The sequence below is a fragment of the Paramormyrops kingsleyae genome, chromosome 5 (genome assembly GCF_048594095.1).
Source record: "Paramormyrops kingsleyae isolate MSU_618 chromosome 5, PKINGS_0.4, whole genome shotgun sequence".
Classification (NCBI taxonomy): domain Eukaryota; kingdom Metazoa; phylum Chordata; class Actinopteri; order Osteoglossiformes; family Mormyridae; genus Paramormyrops; species Paramormyrops kingsleyae.
In genome coordinates, this window is record NC_132801.1 from 28,967,437 (window position 1) to 28,987,351 (window position 19,915).

Sequence of the window (19,915 nt, forward strand, 5' to 3'; positions counted from 1 at the left end):
TATTGTTTTATGTAGACAAGCAGTTCAGGTCTAAATCGTGACTATTTCGGTTTTTATTTGATTCTGTAGTTGTTACTCATTTCTTTATTTGAAAATGGTCATAATAATGTGTTGAATAATGCGTTGGAATTTTTAAAAGAGCTATGATATTCTTTTATTTAAAGTAATTCTTCCATCTATCCATCCATTTTCTGAAACCGCTTGTCTTATTCAGGGTCACAGGGGGGTCCAGAGGCTGTCCTGGGGGCTACGGGCACAAGGCTACAGCAGCTCTTATTGGATCCAATTCATAATAATAATAATAATAATAATAATAATAATAATAATAATAGTTGTGCAATGTATTGCACTGTTAAATAATTCAGAGCTTATTTTTAAACAGGATAAAAACTATAAATAAAAATTCTTATACAATACTAAATTTAAAAAAATGTTTCAAATACACATCTGGTACAGTTCATTTGTAGTCTACATTTTAATTTTATATGTAATCACTTCAGACTAAGAACAATAGCCAACAAATATAACGCCTTTCTCATTTTGCTGTCAGTTAGACAAAGTTACACTATAACTCAGTAAATGTCAAATTATATATTACAAAAAGCAATCATTATATAGAAGAAAATGTTACTTTTTCAGATTATTTTCCAAACTGTGAAACTTACAGCATCTTTGAGGTTGACAGAACACGGGAGGTCTTGTTTCTGAAGTTCACTCTCTGGTTAGTGTTTGATCTGCTTTGGAGATCTTTCTCAAACACTCTGTAGTAACAGCTCAGCCCACCTGCATAATTCATACAGGAATGAGCTGGGAAGGTAATGTTACACTAAAGCAATATATCTGACAAATTAAGGCTCCTTCTACAACCACAAGAGAAAGCTCTCCTGTGCACCACACAGGCACAATCTAGACACGACTTCAGACATCTGGAACGTCTCTGACCACAGTGAAAAACTGGGATGACTTCCTCGGTGGAATATTCAACAAAATCTCAACCAAAGCTATTATACATCTAACGTTAAGAAAGAACTTTCAATGGACTTTATATGGACTTGGTGGGAAAAGTCTCTCTGGAAAAATGGGAATAAGGCAGACTGCGAGGTAAAGAACATAAGCTGTAGACGTGTTTTAATACCATTGGTGAAGAAGTGATTCATCATGTACTGGCATTAAGAACTTTAGTTTCTGTTTACGTGTTTACATGCATATATTTTTTTTTTCCAAAAGACCAGATTGATTTTCTGGTCGAAGCATCACTTACGGGTTTTTGGCTGTTCCGAGGCTCTCGTGCAGAGATGGTGGCGTGTCGGGTGTCCTAGGTTTGCTCTTTGGTGACTCTTGGAAAAACTAGTATGGTCGTTGGAGCAGGAAAATATGCCCACTAAGAAAACTGACTCAAAGGCTGCTGCCAAAAAGGGGGGGAAGGGGGAACCAGAGAAGAGCAAGGGAAAGGCAGAAGATGGAAAGAAACAAAAGGATGACAAGAAGGCTGCAAAGGATGACAAGAAGGCTGCAAAAGAAGACAAAAAGAAGGGTAAAGATGAGAAGAAGGGAGGTAAAAAAGAAGCAGCTCCATCAGGAAAGGGTAAGGATGATGGGAAGAAGGGGAAAGAGAAAGGAAAAGGTAAGAAAGCCATTGCAAGTGATGAGGACGAGGACTCCGAAGTAGACCTATTGAGAAACGAGGAGGATGAGGAGCTGAGTGAAGGGGAAGATGAGGAAAGAGACGACGGAAGTGGATCCGATGAAGAGGATGACCGAGGCAAGCGAGGGAAAGGCAAAGGGGGCAAAGCCACCAAAGAAAAAAAGGGCAAATCGAAATCGAAATATGCTTCGGAGGATGAGGATGAATATGACGAGGAGAAATCAGAGGAAGATGAGGAGGATGAGCAAGATTCTGAAGATGAAGAGGATGACAGGAAAAGAAAGAAAAAAGAAAAGGAGCAGCAGAAAAAGGCGTCCAAGGCTAAAGAAAAGACTGAAGCTGAAGGAAAGGGGAAAAAAGGAAAGAAGGATGGCAAAGCCTCCAAACGGCCAACAGAGTCAATACGAAGTAAAAGAGGCTTAAAGAGCACGTCCAGGCTCTTCATGAAGTTCTCAGGCTTCAGAAGGAAGAGGAGCTCGAGGCACCTGAACAGCGCATCTCGGCTGTTTTGGGGGCTTGGAAAACGTAAGCAGCGTTTGGCCAGGAAAAAGAAACAAAGGTCGATCCTGAAGAATACGTCCAAGTTCATGATGCGCTTTAAGGCGAGCAAAAAGAAAAAAAATGCAGAAAAGGCCAAGAAAGCAGAAAACGAGCCCGGAAGTAAAACGTCCTATATGTTAATCCGGCTGGGAGGTGGAAAGTCACAGTCGTCGGGAAAAAAAGGCGGGTTTTTTAAAGGTCTTTTTCGTAAAAGTCCACCTGGAGCATTTTTTCAAAGCTACAGCCGAGTTTTGGGAAAAATAGCTGGAGCAAGTAATTGGCTGACTAAAAGATTTCTCTCTACAAAGGGCAAACAAAACTCTGCTAGAGGAAACAGCAACTGGACATCAAGAAGATCCAAGAAATATCCTCACCATTCTGATGACAATTTTTACGAACACCAAGCAGATGTGAGGTCTCATGGTTATTACAATGATGGATTTGAGCATGACGAGGATGAATATGACTATGATGACGAATATTATGATCCAGAGAGGTACAGTGCACAATATTCCCAAAGACGGGCATTTAAAAAAAATCATAGCATATATGAAGAAGATTACGACCCCTCCCAAAGAAGATCAGGGAGACAAGAACTACTTTATAGTCCTTATGGGGATAATACGGAATATTACGATGATCCATCGTACGATGACGACTACTATGACCAAGAAAATTATGGTTATGAATATGATTATCCAATGCAATATGAAAATGGCTATGAAGACTATGGTGATGGTATGGATTATGATTATGAACAATTTGAGGCACAGGATCAATATGGCTATGTGGATGAAATGAATTATTACACTTATGGACAGCAGGATCCTAATGCATATGCATACTATGATTATGATGTGGAAACTTATGATGAAGCACAATACGCAGCAGGAGATGGGTATGGATTCAGCGCGAATGAAATTGAATTTTATGAAGAAGGGTATCCCACCAATCCGTATGATTATCCTGAAGTTCAGCAAGCTTACATGACACCCTATGGAAACACAGATCCTTACATGAATTATTCTGAAGATTTATATTACCAAGATCACCAATTTAATTATAGTGAAAATGAAAGCTTGCCTTATCTAGAATCTGCATATAACATTTATCAACCATATCCTTACTTAATGGAGGGTACAATGGAACAAGACGAGGCTCAGGGTGTATACAGTGATGAATTTGGAAACTATTCAATCAATGACATAGGAGTCCAGAATTCAATGCAGTTCAGACTCCCAAGACCACAGGTCAAATTGTTTGGAAAAGAAAAACTTGATGTCCCTTTTCCACCATTACCGATCCCTGAAACATTAGAGGAACAGTATGAAGGTACACCGATGTTTCCTCCACCTCACACTACAGACATAATACCAAATGTTCACCAGCATCTCCAGAGACCACTCTCGCCCACACCAACAGCTAGGATTATCCAGCAAGCGAATTGTCCAACTCCAAGCAGAAGAAGCCCTGTTCCAAGCAGATTTCCTCAAACAACTTCTTCTCCCATACCACAAGTCAGGTCATTTCCACCCCAACAGTCAGCTTCGCCATCTCCCAGCAGACGGTCTGTTAAGATTATGGGCTCATCACATTTGTCAAGACCACTCTCTCCTCTAGCACCTACTATACAGTTTGGAAAACAAAATGGTCTTATGTCAAGATTGGAGCAGCCCGTTGAAATGCCTTTGCGAAATGCTTCCCCGTTACCTTTAAGACGAAGCCCCCTTGCATCTCCACAGCTTTCCATGAGGCAGGCACCTATGTTTCCAAGAAAGACCTTATCAGCCCAGCCATCAGTAGATACGTTACAGCCAATTGAAACGCCTTTGCGAAATGCCTCCCCGTTACCTTCAAGGCGAAGTCCTCTTCCGTCTCCACAGTTTTCAATGAGGCAAGCAAACATGCCTCCAAGAAGAAGAATCTTATCAGGCCAGCCAGCAATAGACACATTACAAGCCTATCCTGATGAAATGGAAGTCCATTTCCCTCAAAGGCCAAATAGAGGAACGTTTAGTCAGCCATCTCTTAATAATAATGCTCAAATGCCAACATCTCCACTGTCAATGAGAAAATATAGTCCTCCACCATCTCCACAGGTTTCAAGAAATGGTTTTATCAGTCAGCCTTCATTAGGACAAAGATCACCATCTCCTCAACCTCAAAGGCAAATGTTTGGATTTAATAGGCAGCAGACTAGTCAAATATCTAGAAAGCATATCCCTCTCTCCCAAAGTCCTCCATCCTCCCCACAGGGACTAGTCAGAAGTCCTCACTCTTCCCCTCAGCCTTCCATTAGACAAGACACTCACAGGGCCATTCCAAATAATGGTCCATTCAGCAAGGCTGGTGGAAGAATGCCAATGCACCATGGTTCTATCAGACAAAGTCCTTCCCCCCCCACACAGGCATCCATCAGAAGAAGGTCCCACTCTTCTCCTCAGCCTTCTATTAGACAAGATGCTACCCGAAGCATTCCACATAAAGGCCCTTTTGATAGGTTTGATGGAAGAAGACCTGCAGACCACCATTCAATGAGGCAAAGTCTTCCACCTTCCCCACGAGCATCAGTTAGAAGTCCTTCACCTTCCCCACGAGCATCAGTTAGGAGTCCTTCACCTTCCCCACGAGCATCAATTAGAAGAAGTCCTCCACCTTCTCCTCAGCTTTCCATTAGACAAAATACAGTAAGAACCGTGACACATAATGGTCCTTTTGATCAGTTTAGTGAAAGAACATCATCACACCATCCTTCAGTCAGACGAAGTCCACCACCTTCCCCACAGGGATTAGTCCAAAGAAGTCCTCTTCATTTTGAACAGCTTTCTGTTATACAAAACATGCAAGGAACCCTTCCACACAATGGTCCCATCAGGCACTTTGGAGGAAGAACACCATCAGGTCATCCTACTTCTCCATCACCATTAAACCAGATGTGCTCACCACCATCTCCACAGCAGACCATGAGACGTACTGGCAGTTTTCGAACTACAGAAACTGAGAGAACACCATCCCCTATTACATTTCAGAGGGCACCCCCATCTCCAACTCACCAGAGTAACAGGGCACCAATGTCACCTCATTTACCAGCAAAACAAAGACCTCCATCTCCATCACCATCAGGAAGAAATTTAAGTGATGTTCAGAATGTGCCCACTAGCAAACCTGCCACAGGAATAAGAGGGTCTAGACGCACCAAAATACCTATGGGAACTGTGAAGCCATCAACAGTATATCCTTATATGCAAAAAATGAATGCTCCTATTATACAAAATGTCCGTCCTTTTAGATCATTAGAAAGATCAGCAATATCTGCTGGCCCTGGTGCTCTAGATTCACCTTCATCTCCACAACCATTTCCAAGACAAGGACCTTATCCAGCAGGAATTAAAGTTCTCCCTCAAGGAATCCCTATACCTCTAAAAAGCATTCATGAACATCCTCTTGCTCGGAGTCCTCAAAACTTGTCTCCAAGACATTCAATAAGGAAAAGCTATTCAGAAGGCTGTAATAATCAAATACCACCTTCACCACAACTACCCTTAAAACGGAAGGGACCACCCTCCCCCCAACCTTCAGTAAGGCATCTCTCAAGTAGACCATCATCACCTCATCCCTCACTAAAGCACACTACACCATTGCCCGCAAGATCACCCTCACCGAAACGTGTCTCTTCCCCAGTTTTGACAAATGCCCTTCAGAATCCTCAGCTTCGTAATGCATCCTATAATTCGCCATTTCCTGGACGCAATGATGTCTACTCTCCAGTGATGACAGATTTTCAACAGACAACAGAACAAGGACCCCCACCACTTCTGAAAAATGCTTTGCAAAATCCTCATGTCCGAAATGCTTCGTATGTAACACATTTTCAGCCAGGCTTGTCTTATCCTCCAACAATACCCTTCAATCAGACACGCACCTCCCCTCTGCTATCAAATGCTTTGCAGAACCCTCATCTTCACAATGCAAATTACAGAATGCCTTCATGGGGAAATGCTTCTCCCTATGCTCCACTGGTGCAAGAGTATGTCCACCAGACAGAGCAAATGCCTTCACCACTGCTGTCAAGTGCTTTGCGGAATCCTCAATTTCAAAATAATTCCTTCCGATCCTCGCTACAACACAATATGTGTCATTACTCTCCAGAAATGACAATGTACAGCCAGACACAACACTATCCACCTTCTCTTCTAAACAATGCTTTACAAAATGCTCATCTTCGCAATGTGTCCTATGCATCGGTTTTGCAGGGATTTCCCTCTCCGTATTCCACAGCTGGAGCACCATACAGTCAACCAGTTGAACACGTGTCTTCACCACTTTTGGCAAATGCCCTGCAGAACCCTCAAGTTCGCAACGCATCTTATAAATCGCCTTTAATGAGAAGTCAGCATGGCACCCATACGGACCAAACTGCTTCCCCCCTTCTATCAGCGGCTTTGCAGAATCCTCACCTTCAGAAACTTTCCTATAGACTACCAGAGGATTCAGTCCTATCTCAGCATTTCCAGAAATCAAGACAACAGGCACGATCCCCACTATTGGCAAGCGCATTGCAAAATCCTGAACTCCGAGAGGCTTCCTACAAGTTACCTGAAAGATCAGTACTATCCAAAAATCTTAGAAAACGATACATTTCCTCTCCACATTTAGCAGAGGCCCTTCAGAACCCTCATTTACGTAATGCATCTTATAGACTCCCTAGTGGGTCAGTATTGAGCACTAAGCATAAAATTCCCACCCCAGTCTTGTCAACTGCCTTAAAGAATGCAAACATTCAGGGTGCTTCTTTTAAATTACCCTCATCAATCCAGAGCATGAAACAACCTCCCACAAGTAGTCAAGCCTCCCTTCCTTTTCTATCAGAAGCTCTGCAGAACCCCGGCCTGCGCAATGCATTTTCATCAGGAACAGTACAGTACCTCTCTCCTTTCGCGATGGTGATGCCTCAAAGACAAGACGCAGAGTCGTCATCATTTCAACATGAGCACTGGGCTCAGGCCCACACAAGAACGGTCCCGGAAGGAGAGGATGTGTGGTCATCAGAGAGAGTCCTTCCTCATCACACAGTTCAGAACCTTCAAAAATGGTCAATGTACAGAGATGGATGTCTAATGGACAGTCTGATTCCTGTCACGACAGGTGAAAAGGTGTCACCTGTTAAACCTGAATGGGCACCAGACAGGGAAGGTGAACCGAGAGGTCGATGGTATGATAAGGTAATGGTTTATTTATATCTACAGCAGAGGTCCACAGAGGTGTATGATACATTGGCCAAATATATTGTAATCATCCCTGGAATTAATAGTAATTTTCTCCATGAGAAATAATGGAAATAGCTTCCAGGTATTCGAAGTGCTCTCTAAGAGTCAGTTAGTATAGGTGTATTAGATTTGCCTGTTTATTAAGAGTTTAATCATCCAAAGCAAAGCTGAAGCACGTTGTAGGGCTGCTTGTACATGTTTGTGTCCTTTGGACGTGTTACTCTTAGTTATTACTTCTACCTGCAATGGCTATTGTTCTGCTTTCATTTCTGTTTTAATATAAAATCTGCCTGCCTCACAACTCTGGCACCAAGGTTCAAGTCTCTACCATGGCTTCATGTGTGTGGAGTTTGCATGTTCTCCCCGTGTCATGGTGGGGTTTCCTCCAGGTACTCAGGATTCCCCCTACAGTTCAAAAACAGAGAAGGTCTGGCTGCAGTGCACTGGGCGATCTCCACTGTGGGGCCAGAAATCACATGACCTTCATGTCAGGCCCGGAAATGCTGATACTGAAGAGAACTCATTAGGCTGAAAATGGGGATAGATTGCACCTTGTTTCCTTCAAAATTATGAAGACAGATATTCCTCATAGTATCTTAAGCTTCATTAAGGTGAGAATTCCATACTGAAATAGCAAATTTAAAATAGACTATTAATGCCCATTTCTGTAGATTTAAATGAGATTATTAACATCCAATGTTGCACTAATTTCACCAAAACAGCAAATATGTATTTTAAAAGACACTATTAAACTCAGTTCCCTATGTCAGCACTAACGTCATTTCCAGCACTATTGTGGAGGTCATGTGATTTTAAAACTCCTAGTGGAGGTACCACCACTGTTCCTGACATTAGCATAACATCATATCTGGGCGATGTGTGGAGGTCATGTGATTTCTGGCCACACAGTGGAGGTCCCCCTAGTGGAGGTCACCCTAGTGGAGGTCATCCAGCGTTGTGCCGTCAAATCCTCTTGCATAAACATGCTGGGTTTAATTGGAGTTACCAAATTTGCCCATAGGTGTGGATGTGTAAGTCATGTGATGGGTTGGCACCCCATCCTGGGTTGTTCCCTACCTTGTACCCATAGTTTCCAGAACAGGCTCTGGACCCTCCACAACCCTGAATAGGACAAGCAGGCATAGAAGGTGGAGAAGGTGATGATGATATAACAAAAAACTACCAACTTTTTCCACAATAATTTAGAGACTTTTATTTACATTTAAAGGTGTTTTTATATATCCATATGATATTTTTATATTTCAGAATATTGGGAATTTCACATACTGTATTAGTGACATCATGTTCTAAAAGACCTATTTAATGAACAAAAACCCTAACGTTAGGAGAAAGCTTCCTGAGACTTTTGTATTTCTATCATTTTCAAAAATGAATGCCTCAAAATGATGTTCTTTTTTCATACAGATGTTTACCATCAGAAGTTTGCCAACGATGCGATACAGAGAAGTGGGTGAGGAAGATGGTGTGGAGGACATGACCCAGTTGGAGTGAGTCACTCACTATATGGTGCACCGATATATTCATATTAAAATATTAATGAATGCTACTGGTTTTATAAGTGTAAACCTCAAATCTTTTAGATTTTTAATGCTTTAGGACTGTTGAAGAAAATGGCTCCACCCAGTGCAAGTGATAAGCTTAATTCCACACAAGAATCAAAAGAATATTATTGGGCAAAAGCTTAATAAAGATACTACCCCTGCCATCTATATTCCTCATAACCTGCACAGTTATTGAGACCGGAACAAGCTTGGCTTTCTGCCATATTCTCAGCCCTGTCTAATCTAATCTAATCTAATCTAATCTAATTTAATCTAATCTAATCTAATCTGTCTAATCACATACAATGTTTTTGGTGTTTAATTGGTTAGGAGAAGATAAATCCTACTCAGATTCAGTTTGGCCTACAAACTTCCACACTTTCCCAAGTCGATCCAGACACAGTAATCTTCCATCCTTCACAGATATTTATAATAACTATACTACATCATTGAGTCAGATAAGATAAACGTGCATTTCTTTTAATATTTTGCCTTGATAGATATAATGCTTTTATCCTATTAGGGATCTCAGTGAATGTGCGGTCCGGATGAATTTAAAGAGGCGGTTTGATCAGCAGCTAATCTACGTAAGTGAGCCGAGACTGATGCAGAGTGGCAATATAATATGCATGCAAGTGACGCAGATAAGATGCAGAACAACTGCTCAAAACCACAGTCACTCATCTAGATCTTTAAGAGGGTTATTCAGGCACGAATCATGTGGAATTGTCCTGTAATATATGCAGTCTATGTATGAAGCTACAAAATACCCAAAATAGTGCAACTTCGATTCTATAGGTTTTTATGCTTTATGAACTTTGCCAGATCTCAACACACCTATCTCCATCTTCTAGACCTATATTGGAAGCATCCTGGTGTCGGTAAATCCATACAAGATGTTGAATATCTACGGCACAGATCAGGCACTGCAATACGAGGGACATACACTGGGAGAGAATCCCCCGTGAGTGATCCCACTGCCCCCCACTGCCCTGCAGAAAAAATAAACTGATTTCCTTTCTTTAGAAAATTGTAAAACCTGATACACAATGCATTGGGCAGCAAGGTTTGTCAAATACTGGTTGATATGAATTTTTGGGACCGATTCCACTATGACTATGGTCATTGACAGCCAAGTCGTATTATTGAGCTGTCCAGTGACATCAACATACTGCCGTATTGTGTGAAAATGCTGGACTTAGTGCTCCAGGGTCTAAGTATAATCTTTCTTCTGAGTTTCCCTGTTTTCCCAAACAGCCATTTGTTTGCAATTGCAAATGTGTGTTACACGACGATGATGGATGCCAAACAGAACCAGTGCATTATTATCAGGTGAGAGAACTATGGTCAAGTCCTTCACTTAAATTCTAGATATATGCCTTCAATATTTAATTCTACGTTTATAAGAAAAATAAAATGTCTAAATAATATCGAACTGTTACGGCGCATATCTATTACACACATAAAGCCTTGGTTATACTTAACGTGATACCTGAAGCAAGTTAATGCTTCAAGTTAACGATAAAGAATTGTTACAGTGCGTTAAATTAGAGCACTGGATTGTCGGCGGTCTAATAACTGGAGATTAATCCTGTCAGTGGTGAAAGCGGCTCGGGCAAGACGGAAGCTACCAAGCTGGTGCTGCGATACTTGGCAGCGGTACATTACAAGCGTAACATCGCGCAGCAGGTACGCTAAAACCAAGCAAGAAAACACACGGAACTTAAAGTAGTGTTGGTACAAGCCACAGTAGCAGATTTACATGACCCTAATAAGACCCTCTCTTGTTTTCTTCTGTCCACATGTGCTCTGATGTAGATTGAGGTACAGTATCCTGCCAACTTTCTAGTTGTGTCCTGTTGGGTTCCTTGTTTTATTTTCCAGACATCATGAATCAGGCTAAAATATTAAGCCACAGAAATAGGCTGGATTGATGTCTGGATATTTCAAGCTGTTTGTTGCTTCTCTGGATGCTGTATCATGGCATATTCTGTGCAGTCTGCGTGTTTCTTCCTTTGATTCAAATTGATTCCTTGTTACTTCTGTTTCAGATTCTTGAGGCCACTCCCTTGCTAGAGTCTTTTGGAAATGCCAAAACTGTCAAAAACGATAATTCAAGTCGGTTTGGGAAATATGTGGAAATCTTTATGGAGGAGTAAGCGACCTGTGTTTTTTTTAAGCATTTCGTATCCTAACCATGTCATGTTATGTTATTCAAGGGCATAGATTTGGGTATGGAGGGTAAGGACATGTCTTTACTAATATTGTGAGAGTGCCGTGTATGTTTGGGGGAGGGTTGAAACCAAACCTATGCCCTTGAAGTCATGATATTAAGAGGTTGGCATGGGGTGTGTTGGCATGATTGACATAGTGATATTAATTGAAGGGGGCATTTTTGTCTAAAGCGAATATATATATGTACATATGCTATAGCTGTAACCTTGGCACTATGTGTGCATTAATAAGAAGAGTCGTTAGCTCTTACTTACCTCACTGTGATTGAACAGTGGCGATGTTGGGATACTTACGTGCTTGGTGTGAATACAGCAACCTGCATTATTTAACACAGGGGTGTGATCAGCGGTGCCATAACCTCGCAGTACCTTCTTGAGAAGTCCAGGATTGTGTTTCAGGTGAGCACATATAAAGGAAGCTCAGCCTTAATACCTAAATGTGCCTCAGTTTTGGAAGTGCTCTCTCATTAAATTGCATTTGTGCAGCTTTGGGATGTATTTGGTGCAATATTAAATGTATTTGATTGAAATCCCGAAATGAGACAACCATTGTAAATTGTAAAAACAGTTTTGTTGTAAACGATAATATGTCAAATATTCATACACTCAATGATTTACTGCATGAAAACAAATAATAAAAAATTCCATAACACCTACTGCCACTGAAAAAATAGTAAAGTATTAATATTAATAAAAGCAACATTCTCTTCTTTTTAACCAAGACCACAGATTAAAAAATCACAACAATTTACATCTATTCTGTCAAATAAATAAGTACAGAAATTAATAATCATTAGTATAAGTGCATCGCTCATCCTTTTTTTCTCCAGGCCAAAAATGAAAGAAACTACCACATTTTCTATGAGATGTTGGCTGGCCTCCCTTCCCAGCAGAGGAGGTTGTTCTACCTTCAGGAGGCAGAGACCTACTATTACCTCAACCAGGTACAGAAACTTACTTGTGCTGGTATTGTTGGCTGGGATGTGATATGCTGTGTTTCAGGCACAATGGCTCTTGTAAACTAGCTAGCTGACTCACCATCTAGGTTTTCTCTCATTCTTTTTGTTTGTAGAAAACATCCAGCTTTCAGAAGCCAGTCATTAAGCCTCCCTGACCAATCCCCCGCTCTTTCTCTGGTTCTATAGGGCGGTAATTGTGAGATCCCTGGTAAAAGCGATGAAGACGATTTCCACAGGGTCCTTGGCGCCATGGAGATCCTCAGCTTCAGCGCTGAAGACCAGAACAGCATCTTTAGAGTCCTGTCTTCTATCCTCCACCTGGGAAATGTGTTCTTTGAGCGCTATGAGGTGTGGTGGAGACGAGTTTCCTGGTTATTCTTGCTGGTTATTGTCCCAATGCTAGGTTGATGTTTCTCATGTAATATGAATGGAAAGTTTACAGAAAAGAATACTCAGGTTCTGGTTGGTGACGGTTTTCATCCACAAATAACTATAAAGAAGTTTTTTAATGTTCTTTTTTGATTCATTCAGTGTTTTATCAGTTCAGTCTTCTTTGGTAATTTCACCATTATAGACATCATGGCAGCAGGAACTAATAATTGTTAATCACACCCACGATTTTCCTGGTTCATGTCGAGCTGTTTTACCAGCTTGTAACTGGTTTAATTTTTTTTTTTTTAATGTCTAGGCAAAAACTTAACAGCTTGAAAATCAAACATTGATGCATTTATTGACCCCCTCCAGGCCGATTCCCAGGAGATGGCATCAGTGGTGAGTGCGAAAGAGATCCGTGTGGTGGCTGAACTGCTGCAGATCTCACCAGAAGGGCTTCAGAAGTCCGTCACATTCAAAGTGACGGTAAGGCTGTGGGCAGCGCGGGACCAAGGCGGCCTTAGGGGTCATTTGGTGAAAAGACACCAAATGGAAATTACATTTGTTTATGAAGCGAAGACCTTTATTGTCATTGTAGAGGTAGCTAGTATAAAGAAATTAAATATTCACATATCCCATCTTGCTCTCCAAGAGACACATACAGGTTGGGGTCACAGTCCAGGGATAGCCATTATTCTTGCGACTCAGAAGAGGTTAACGGGTTGGTCAAGAGCCCACCAATAATATGATTACAGGGTTTGAACCCACTACTTTCTGGACATGGGCACAGATAGCAGATGCCTTTTGCAATATTGCATAATTTTTATAGACCTTTTTTTACACTTTGACAAAAGTTAATGTTTATTGAACATGAATTGTGTTTGAGAGCCCTGATTGGTAATCTCCAGACCTCAGGCACAATAACAGGAAATCCCCTTAGCTTGTCCCAGACGTCAACCATTGGTGTTCCATCTCTGAACTGTAGCCCTGAAACATAAAACAGCCAATAAGTTTCAATTTGCGCTCCTAACAACTGGTACAATGAACCCAGACAAAACCTCAAATGATGCATATAAGGTCCAAGGCCCTTGGGCTGAATGGCAATCAAAGTTAATTATAGCGGGTGACACTGCTATGGAAACAGCGGGAACCCGATCGGGGTTACCCTGAGCCCCGGCTAAATCAGCACTCCAATCCGATTGGCTGCCACCACTCCTTATTGTTACATTTCACTGATACAATGAGTGGAGCTGGTACCACACAGACCCTGGGAAGCTCCATATCTGACGTGACTTTTGAGAAAGCACTGACCAGACAGCAGCAGGAGAGCCCTTTGCCTCTAGAGGATAGTATTTTGGTGCACCATTCATTATCTTATATTTAGTGGTTCTTTGGTTGATGTTAGGATAGGTGGTATCAATGGGAGATTCAAATGCATCCTTCATGCAACTGCAAAAAACCTTTTTTAACCTTTGAATATGTCTTAGACCCTGTACCGGATAAACTGTTGTGTAAGATTTATAGATTACATGGATTATATGGATGGATGGATGGATGGATGGAGGGCCGTCTTGACAATAGCTCTTTGTCCTTTTGTAAAGCACCTTGTTCATTTAATAAATAAACAAGCATGATCACTGGAGTTACAGGTTGCATTTACCCATACAAATGGAGGCGTTGTGTGTCAGCTGTCACGTGCAGTGTCGGGCGTATCAGTTGTCCCGCTGTGACGATAACGTATGTCGACAATAGCTTAAGTATGATAGCTAGATTTTACTTTCAATATTGTGGCTTGCTTTGCATCACATACGTCAAAGTCAAAGTCTGCAGGCCACATTTGGCCCGCAGCACAATTCTTTACAGCTCGCAAAATGATTTAAATATTCTGTTAAAAATGGCCCAGAAATAGCAGTGTAACGGTAACAAAATTCACGGTTCCTGCAAACCTCGGTTTTGGGTTCACAAATTGGTGCAATTTTGGTTCAGCAGGGAAAACTGAATTTGTTTTGAAATTATTACTAAAACTACAAACACAATTAGGAACAATTGTAGACCAAAGGCAATGTGTCTGATGCTGATATGTCTGAATAACAAAACCTAAGGCACTTATTCGTGAAAAATAAATATGTAAAATAAAAATTCAAAAATAAGACTGCATCATGAATGAACAAATCCCCATTTTCTCTGCTACCGAGTATCATTACCTTGCAAATGTCTGCAGGGTTTGCAAAGCACCCCAATGCTTTTGATGTAGCTAATTTTAGGTTTATAATGGAATAATATAGATTTGCTATAAGAGCAGTTAGTTCATCAGCCCAGTGGATGCATCTTATTTAACTCTATATCTTTAGAGAGGTTTTTCTATATCATTGTTCATTTAAAAAGAGAATTTTCATGAGTAATGATTAATACAAAGTTTGCATTTGTAAATGTTATTTGCATATAGTAAAGATTGCATCATGCAATCTAAATAAGCCTTGGTCATCCCACAAATTCATTGGTAGTTTTTAATTGGTTGTTTTGTAAGCATTCATGCTTTTTCTTTGCTTACAGGAGACAATGAGAGAGAAGATATATACCCCTCTAACAGTGGAGAGTGCGGTTGATGCCAGGTCAATAAGTATTTATTTTAAATAATTAAACTTTATTGCATTAATATTCAATTGTTTTTAAATTAATTAAAAAGTTCCCATGTTGCTTTTTGAAATCCAGAGATGCAGTTGCCAAGATCTTGTACTCCCTTCTGTTCAACTGGCTCACAGACAGAATAAATGCTCTAGTTTATCCAAGAAATGAGTCCTTTTCCATCTCCATACTTGATATTTATGGATTTGAGGTAATAGTCTCTTTCTGTTAATAACTATTTTTTGACATTGGCTTTTTTATATAGACGATGCCATGTCTAGGTCTAAACGTGCATCAAAGCTCAGACACTTATTTTATCTCTGTTTACAGGACCTTGCATTTAACAGCTTTGAACAGCTGTGCATCAACTATGCAAATGAGTATCTACAATTCTTTTTCAACAAGATAATATTCAGGGAGGAGCAGGCAAGTCTTAAAGTCTGATTTAGGTTCATTGAGTTCTCATTCGTGTGTGCAATGAATTGTAAAAGGATGAATATTTAACATTTTCAATAAGATAATATTCTGGGAGGAGTAAGTCAGCCTCTGATTTTGGTTCATCGAGTTCTCATTTGGTTGTGCACTGAGTTGTGGACATCAATTATTTTCAAAGGATGAATATATGAGAGAGCAGATCATTTGGAATGAAGTGCCTTTCAGCAACAATCAGGACTGTATTGACCTCATTGCCTCAAAACCTTATGGGATACTTCGAATTCTGGACGACCAGAGTTGCTTCCCTCAGGTAAGGATTTCATGTGCTGAGAAATCAGTCATATGTTTTATGGGTGTCCAGCTTTGGACTTTCTCACTGTCAATGTAACGTTTCTGATCCCAGGCCACAGACCATACTTTCCTTCAGAAGTGTCACTACCACCATGGAAACAACCCACTTTATGCAAAGCCAAAGATGCCCCAGCCTGAATTCACCATTAAACATTACGCTGGAAAAGTCACTTACCAGGCATGTTGCGTTACGTTGTGTCTGCAACCAGCTAACAGTCCATACTTGCGTGTTCTGCAAATTAGAACAGTAATCAATCCTTAAATTAAAGTCTGAGAGTAATTCAAATCCTCGAGTGTAATGCAAGTGAAGCTCTGAGAGGCGGAAGACGCACCAGAGGCTTAGCTTGCTGTTTAACGTTTCTAATCCATATATTATAGCTAAGAAAAGAAATCCTAGTTAAATAATCCTAGCTAGATTGTGGAAAAGCAGATTGCGTTCAGCTGGCATTAACGCTTAAGTAACACCAGACTGACTAAAGACTTTAAGGCCTCCATTTCAGGCACACAAGTTCTTGGATAAAAACTACGACAATGTGCGGCAGGATGTCCTGGATCTCTTCACTCAGAGCAAAAACCGGGTAAGAGTTTAGGCATTTTCGCGGCGTGAGCCCGCACGTCTTGCGGAAGTGGACAGGGTGTCACGACATCTGGTGATTGTTGTATATTGTTGCCACTGTGTGCAGATGGTGGCAAACCTCTTCCTGAAACACACCGGCATCCTGGCCAGACAGAGGTCCCTCTCGGGGAAGAGCAGCACCGTCTCACGGCGCATTCCGCCCTCCACGGTGGCGGCCAAGTTCCAGCAGTCCCTCCTGGAGCTCGTGGATAAGATGGAGAGGTACCAGGGGACGTGGCTCTCTGGGTGGATGTTCACTCAATGGGCATCACCCCACGTACCTGCTCCACTTATGGAGATTTTAGGCCATGTCATTTGTTAACCTGCAATACTTTTTCCAGAGTTTATTTTCTTATACGTGTCATCATTTGGTCTGCCGTAAATGTAGGTGCAACCCTTTTTTTGTACGCTGCATCAAACCCAACAATAAAAAGGTATGTATAATTATTCCCCTTCATTTTGAGGCTAACTGCTTTATTTATACAATAATTCAACTCATCTTGAATTTAGTTGATACTCATTAATGGTACCTGTTCCTGTTGCTGCAGGAACCTGGTGTATTTGACACCGAGCTGGTCAGCACCCAGCTTCGGTATTCTGGGATCCTGGAGACGATTCGGATCAGGAAGGAAGGGTACCCCATCAGAGTGCCTTTCCGGGATTTTCTCAATAGGTAGGTGTGCATTCACGGTCCCAACAAAAGGATAGATACCATGCATAGCAGATTTAATCATTTAATTTTAAACCTAAAACTTATATCTCCAAAAAAGCCCCATCACTGACCAGAGACATTGCTGAATTTTCAGAATTTGCCTTTTTCAGTAAAATATTGTCTTCTGTGAATGCTGGAATTTAGAGAAAACTGGTGCAGTTGTCAGCACTGTTAGCTCACATCTCTGGGACCGAGGTTCAGCACTAGTTCTGTGTGTGTTGAGTTTGGATGCTCCCCCCATGTCATTGTGGGGTTTCCACTGGGTACTCTGGTTTCCTCCCACAGTCCAAAAAAATGCTGGTGTAGTGAAGGTGTAGTGAAGTTACCAAATTGTCCATAGATGTGCCTGTGTGAGTGAATGGTGTGCGAGTGAATGGTGTGCGAGTGATTGGTGTCTGAGTGTATGGTTTGTGAGTGATTGCTGTGCAAGTGAATGGTGTGTGAGTGACTGGTGTGTATCTGTGCCCTGTGATTGGTTAGCTCCCCATCCTACATTGTTCCCTGCTTTGCATCTGTACCATCCGGAATATACTTCAGACCCCTGGGACCTTGAATGTGACCCCCAGAGGTGCTGATGTATTTGTCAGGTACAAAGCCTTGCTGGGATTGCGATGTCCTCCACCCATGGACGGAGAGAATTGTGTCGCCATGTTGAAAAAGCTCTGCCTGGTCAAGAAAGGGGAATATCAAGTTGGGGTCACCAAGGTGAGAAAAAAGATACGTCAATATTAACTCCTCCTAAATAGCTCCTCTGACTGTGAGTCCATGAATTTCATATGTATAGCCATCGGGAAAAAATATTTAATGATATTTGAAGAGCAAATTTCCAAAATTCATTCAGCTTATACTTTTGTTTTATTGAATTGAGGCCCCCACAGACCAAAAGTCACTCCTCTCCATATGTTACAGTATTGACAACCAAAAGTCAGACTTTCAGTAAATTTCCAAAACTCAGTAAGTTCACAGAAATCTTCTTATGAATGTATCCCGTGGACTGATTGAGTTTTGAAAATTTGCTCTTCATTTATTATTTAAAGTGTGAGAGAACAGAGCCAACAAAATGCATTCCAGACGAGACAGTGTTAGGCTAAGGTCAAATTGTTTACCGTAGTTGTTACTATGATATGATATAATTTATTCAGTTAGCTTCATATCAGGTTTCACCAAATTCAATAAGCTGTTAAGTTTGTGTAGTTCTGTGTTTCTCAGTCCAGTCCTAGGGGACCCTCAGACAATCCATGCTTTTGCTCGCTCCCTGTCCCTCGTTGGGATCTGGGAGGGGAAAATTGTGGACTATCTGGCAGGGAGCTGGGTGGGAGCAAAAACGTGGACCATCTGGGGGTGACCCGGTTGAGGAACACTGGTGCAGTTGATATCAAGCATCAAGTCATCCAGATAACTCTAAGCAGTCCTTTCAGGCAAGAATAAAACAGTGTGATCTTTTATACCACAGCCTGTTGTATTGACTGATTACAAGGCGATCAATATTAAATACCTAATTTTAGAGAGTATGAACATTGATAAGCTTGTTTATGTTTTATAATGATAGCCGTAGGGACCTGGCAAACATTCCCACAAGTAGGGCCGTATGCCTTGAATGCACCTCACATCCTGTTTGTTTTAACATTGTGAATGTGTGTTTGGACGCCTGCCTGCCTTTCTTTCTAGATCTTCATGAAGGAGGACCTGTATCAGCTGTTAGAGAGCAAGCGGGACCGTGTGATGCACGTAGCGGCTCTCACGCTGCAGCGCTATTACCGGGTGTTTCTCCTCCGCAAACAGTTCACGTCTCTGCGCATCACGGTCATCAGACTGCAGGCCCATTGCCGCGGCTTCCTCGTCCGGTAGGGTCCCGTCGGCGCCGCTCTCAGAGGGCTCCCCGCTGCCCTCGCCACACTCGCCCACTGGCTTTCTCGTTTGTTTACTTTGTCCAAATGCGGCCAGGATGCGCATCGTGAAGATGAGACGAAGCCTGATCAGATTCCGAGCTTTGGTCAACGTTTATGTGAACCAAAAGAGAAACATTCAGGTACAAATCAGCTCCCACATATACTGGAAACCTTAAAGACTGACTTCCCCTGGCATATCTTTTACATTATTTTTAATAATATTATCATTAATCAATTCTTGTTGGTGTTGTTGCCAACAAGAACAACCACAGTAATACCTTACTCATTGTTGTATCTGGTGATTGTTCTATAGAAACCTGAATTCTCCTGCTCATGGATTTTTTAAAATCTTTTGTTTCCTCAGGTAAAGCTGGCATCTGTGAGGCAAGCAGAGTCCGAAAGAATGCAAATCGAAATGGTAAACATTATCACGTCAAGAATGTTTATGGCCTAAAAACTTTCTTGGAGCCCTTCTAGGCAGGCTCACGTTCCGATGCGTCCCACCATGCAGGAGCTGATGAGGCGGAGAGTGGTCGATGTCACCCACCTACCCATCCCGGCAGAACTCAGCGGACTCCTACAGGCCTTGGCAGGTCTCTTACAGATTGAGCTCATCTTTGCTGATTCGAATTGACTCCCTCGATATCTCCTGCTCGACTTACTAACGTGACCAATGCATATTAAAGATTTATTAGTTTCAGCTAGTCT

General features: G+C 41.5%; 1 protein-coding gene across 1 annotated transcript in view; it reads left to right on the forward strand.

The window, feature by feature from the left end:
* The first annotated feature begins 7,202 nt into the window (after nucleotides 1-7,202).
* The window catches only part of LOC111845551 (unconventional myosin-XV-like), a 29,186-nt gene continuing 16,473 nt past the window's right edge, over nucleotides 7,203-19,915 (forward strand). Inside the window, exons 1-26 of the mRNA XM_023815050.2 lie at nucleotides 7,203-7,407; nucleotides 8,878-8,960; nucleotides 9,538-9,601; nucleotides 9,869-9,978; nucleotides 10,272-10,346; nucleotides 10,613-10,703; nucleotides 10,833-10,838; nucleotides 11,066-11,169; nucleotides 11,584-11,647; nucleotides 12,079-12,192; nucleotides 12,394-12,555; nucleotides 12,952-13,065; nucleotides 15,133-15,191; nucleotides 15,292-15,415; nucleotides 15,535-15,630; nucleotides 15,818-15,949; nucleotides 16,043-16,168; nucleotides 16,491-16,568; nucleotides 16,674-16,828; nucleotides 16,995-17,040; nucleotides 17,155-17,279; nucleotides 17,906-18,023; nucleotides 18,987-19,162; nucleotides 19,263-19,347; nucleotides 19,572-19,625; nucleotides 19,719-19,800. Of these exons, the coding sequence (XP_023670818.2) occupies nucleotides 7,282-7,407; nucleotides 8,878-8,960; nucleotides 9,538-9,601; nucleotides 9,869-9,978; nucleotides 10,272-10,346; nucleotides 10,613-10,703; nucleotides 10,833-10,838; nucleotides 11,066-11,169; nucleotides 11,584-11,647; nucleotides 12,079-12,192; nucleotides 12,394-12,555; nucleotides 12,952-13,065; nucleotides 15,133-15,191; nucleotides 15,292-15,415; nucleotides 15,535-15,630; nucleotides 15,818-15,949; nucleotides 16,043-16,168; nucleotides 16,491-16,568; nucleotides 16,674-16,828; nucleotides 16,995-17,040; nucleotides 17,155-17,279; nucleotides 17,906-18,023; nucleotides 18,987-19,162; nucleotides 19,263-19,347; nucleotides 19,572-19,625; nucleotides 19,719-19,800 (2,569 nt within the window). The 5' untranslated portion in view covers nucleotides 7,203-7,281. The remainder of the gene's footprint in view (nucleotides 7,408-8,877; nucleotides 8,961-9,537; nucleotides 9,602-9,868; nucleotides 9,979-10,271; nucleotides 10,347-10,612; nucleotides 10,704-10,832; nucleotides 10,839-11,065; nucleotides 11,170-11,583; nucleotides 11,648-12,078; nucleotides 12,193-12,393; nucleotides 12,556-12,951; nucleotides 13,066-15,132; nucleotides 15,192-15,291; nucleotides 15,416-15,534; nucleotides 15,631-15,817; nucleotides 15,950-16,042; nucleotides 16,169-16,490; nucleotides 16,569-16,673; nucleotides 16,829-16,994; nucleotides 17,041-17,154; nucleotides 17,280-17,905; nucleotides 18,024-18,986; nucleotides 19,163-19,262; nucleotides 19,348-19,571; nucleotides 19,626-19,718; nucleotides 19,801-19,915) is intronic.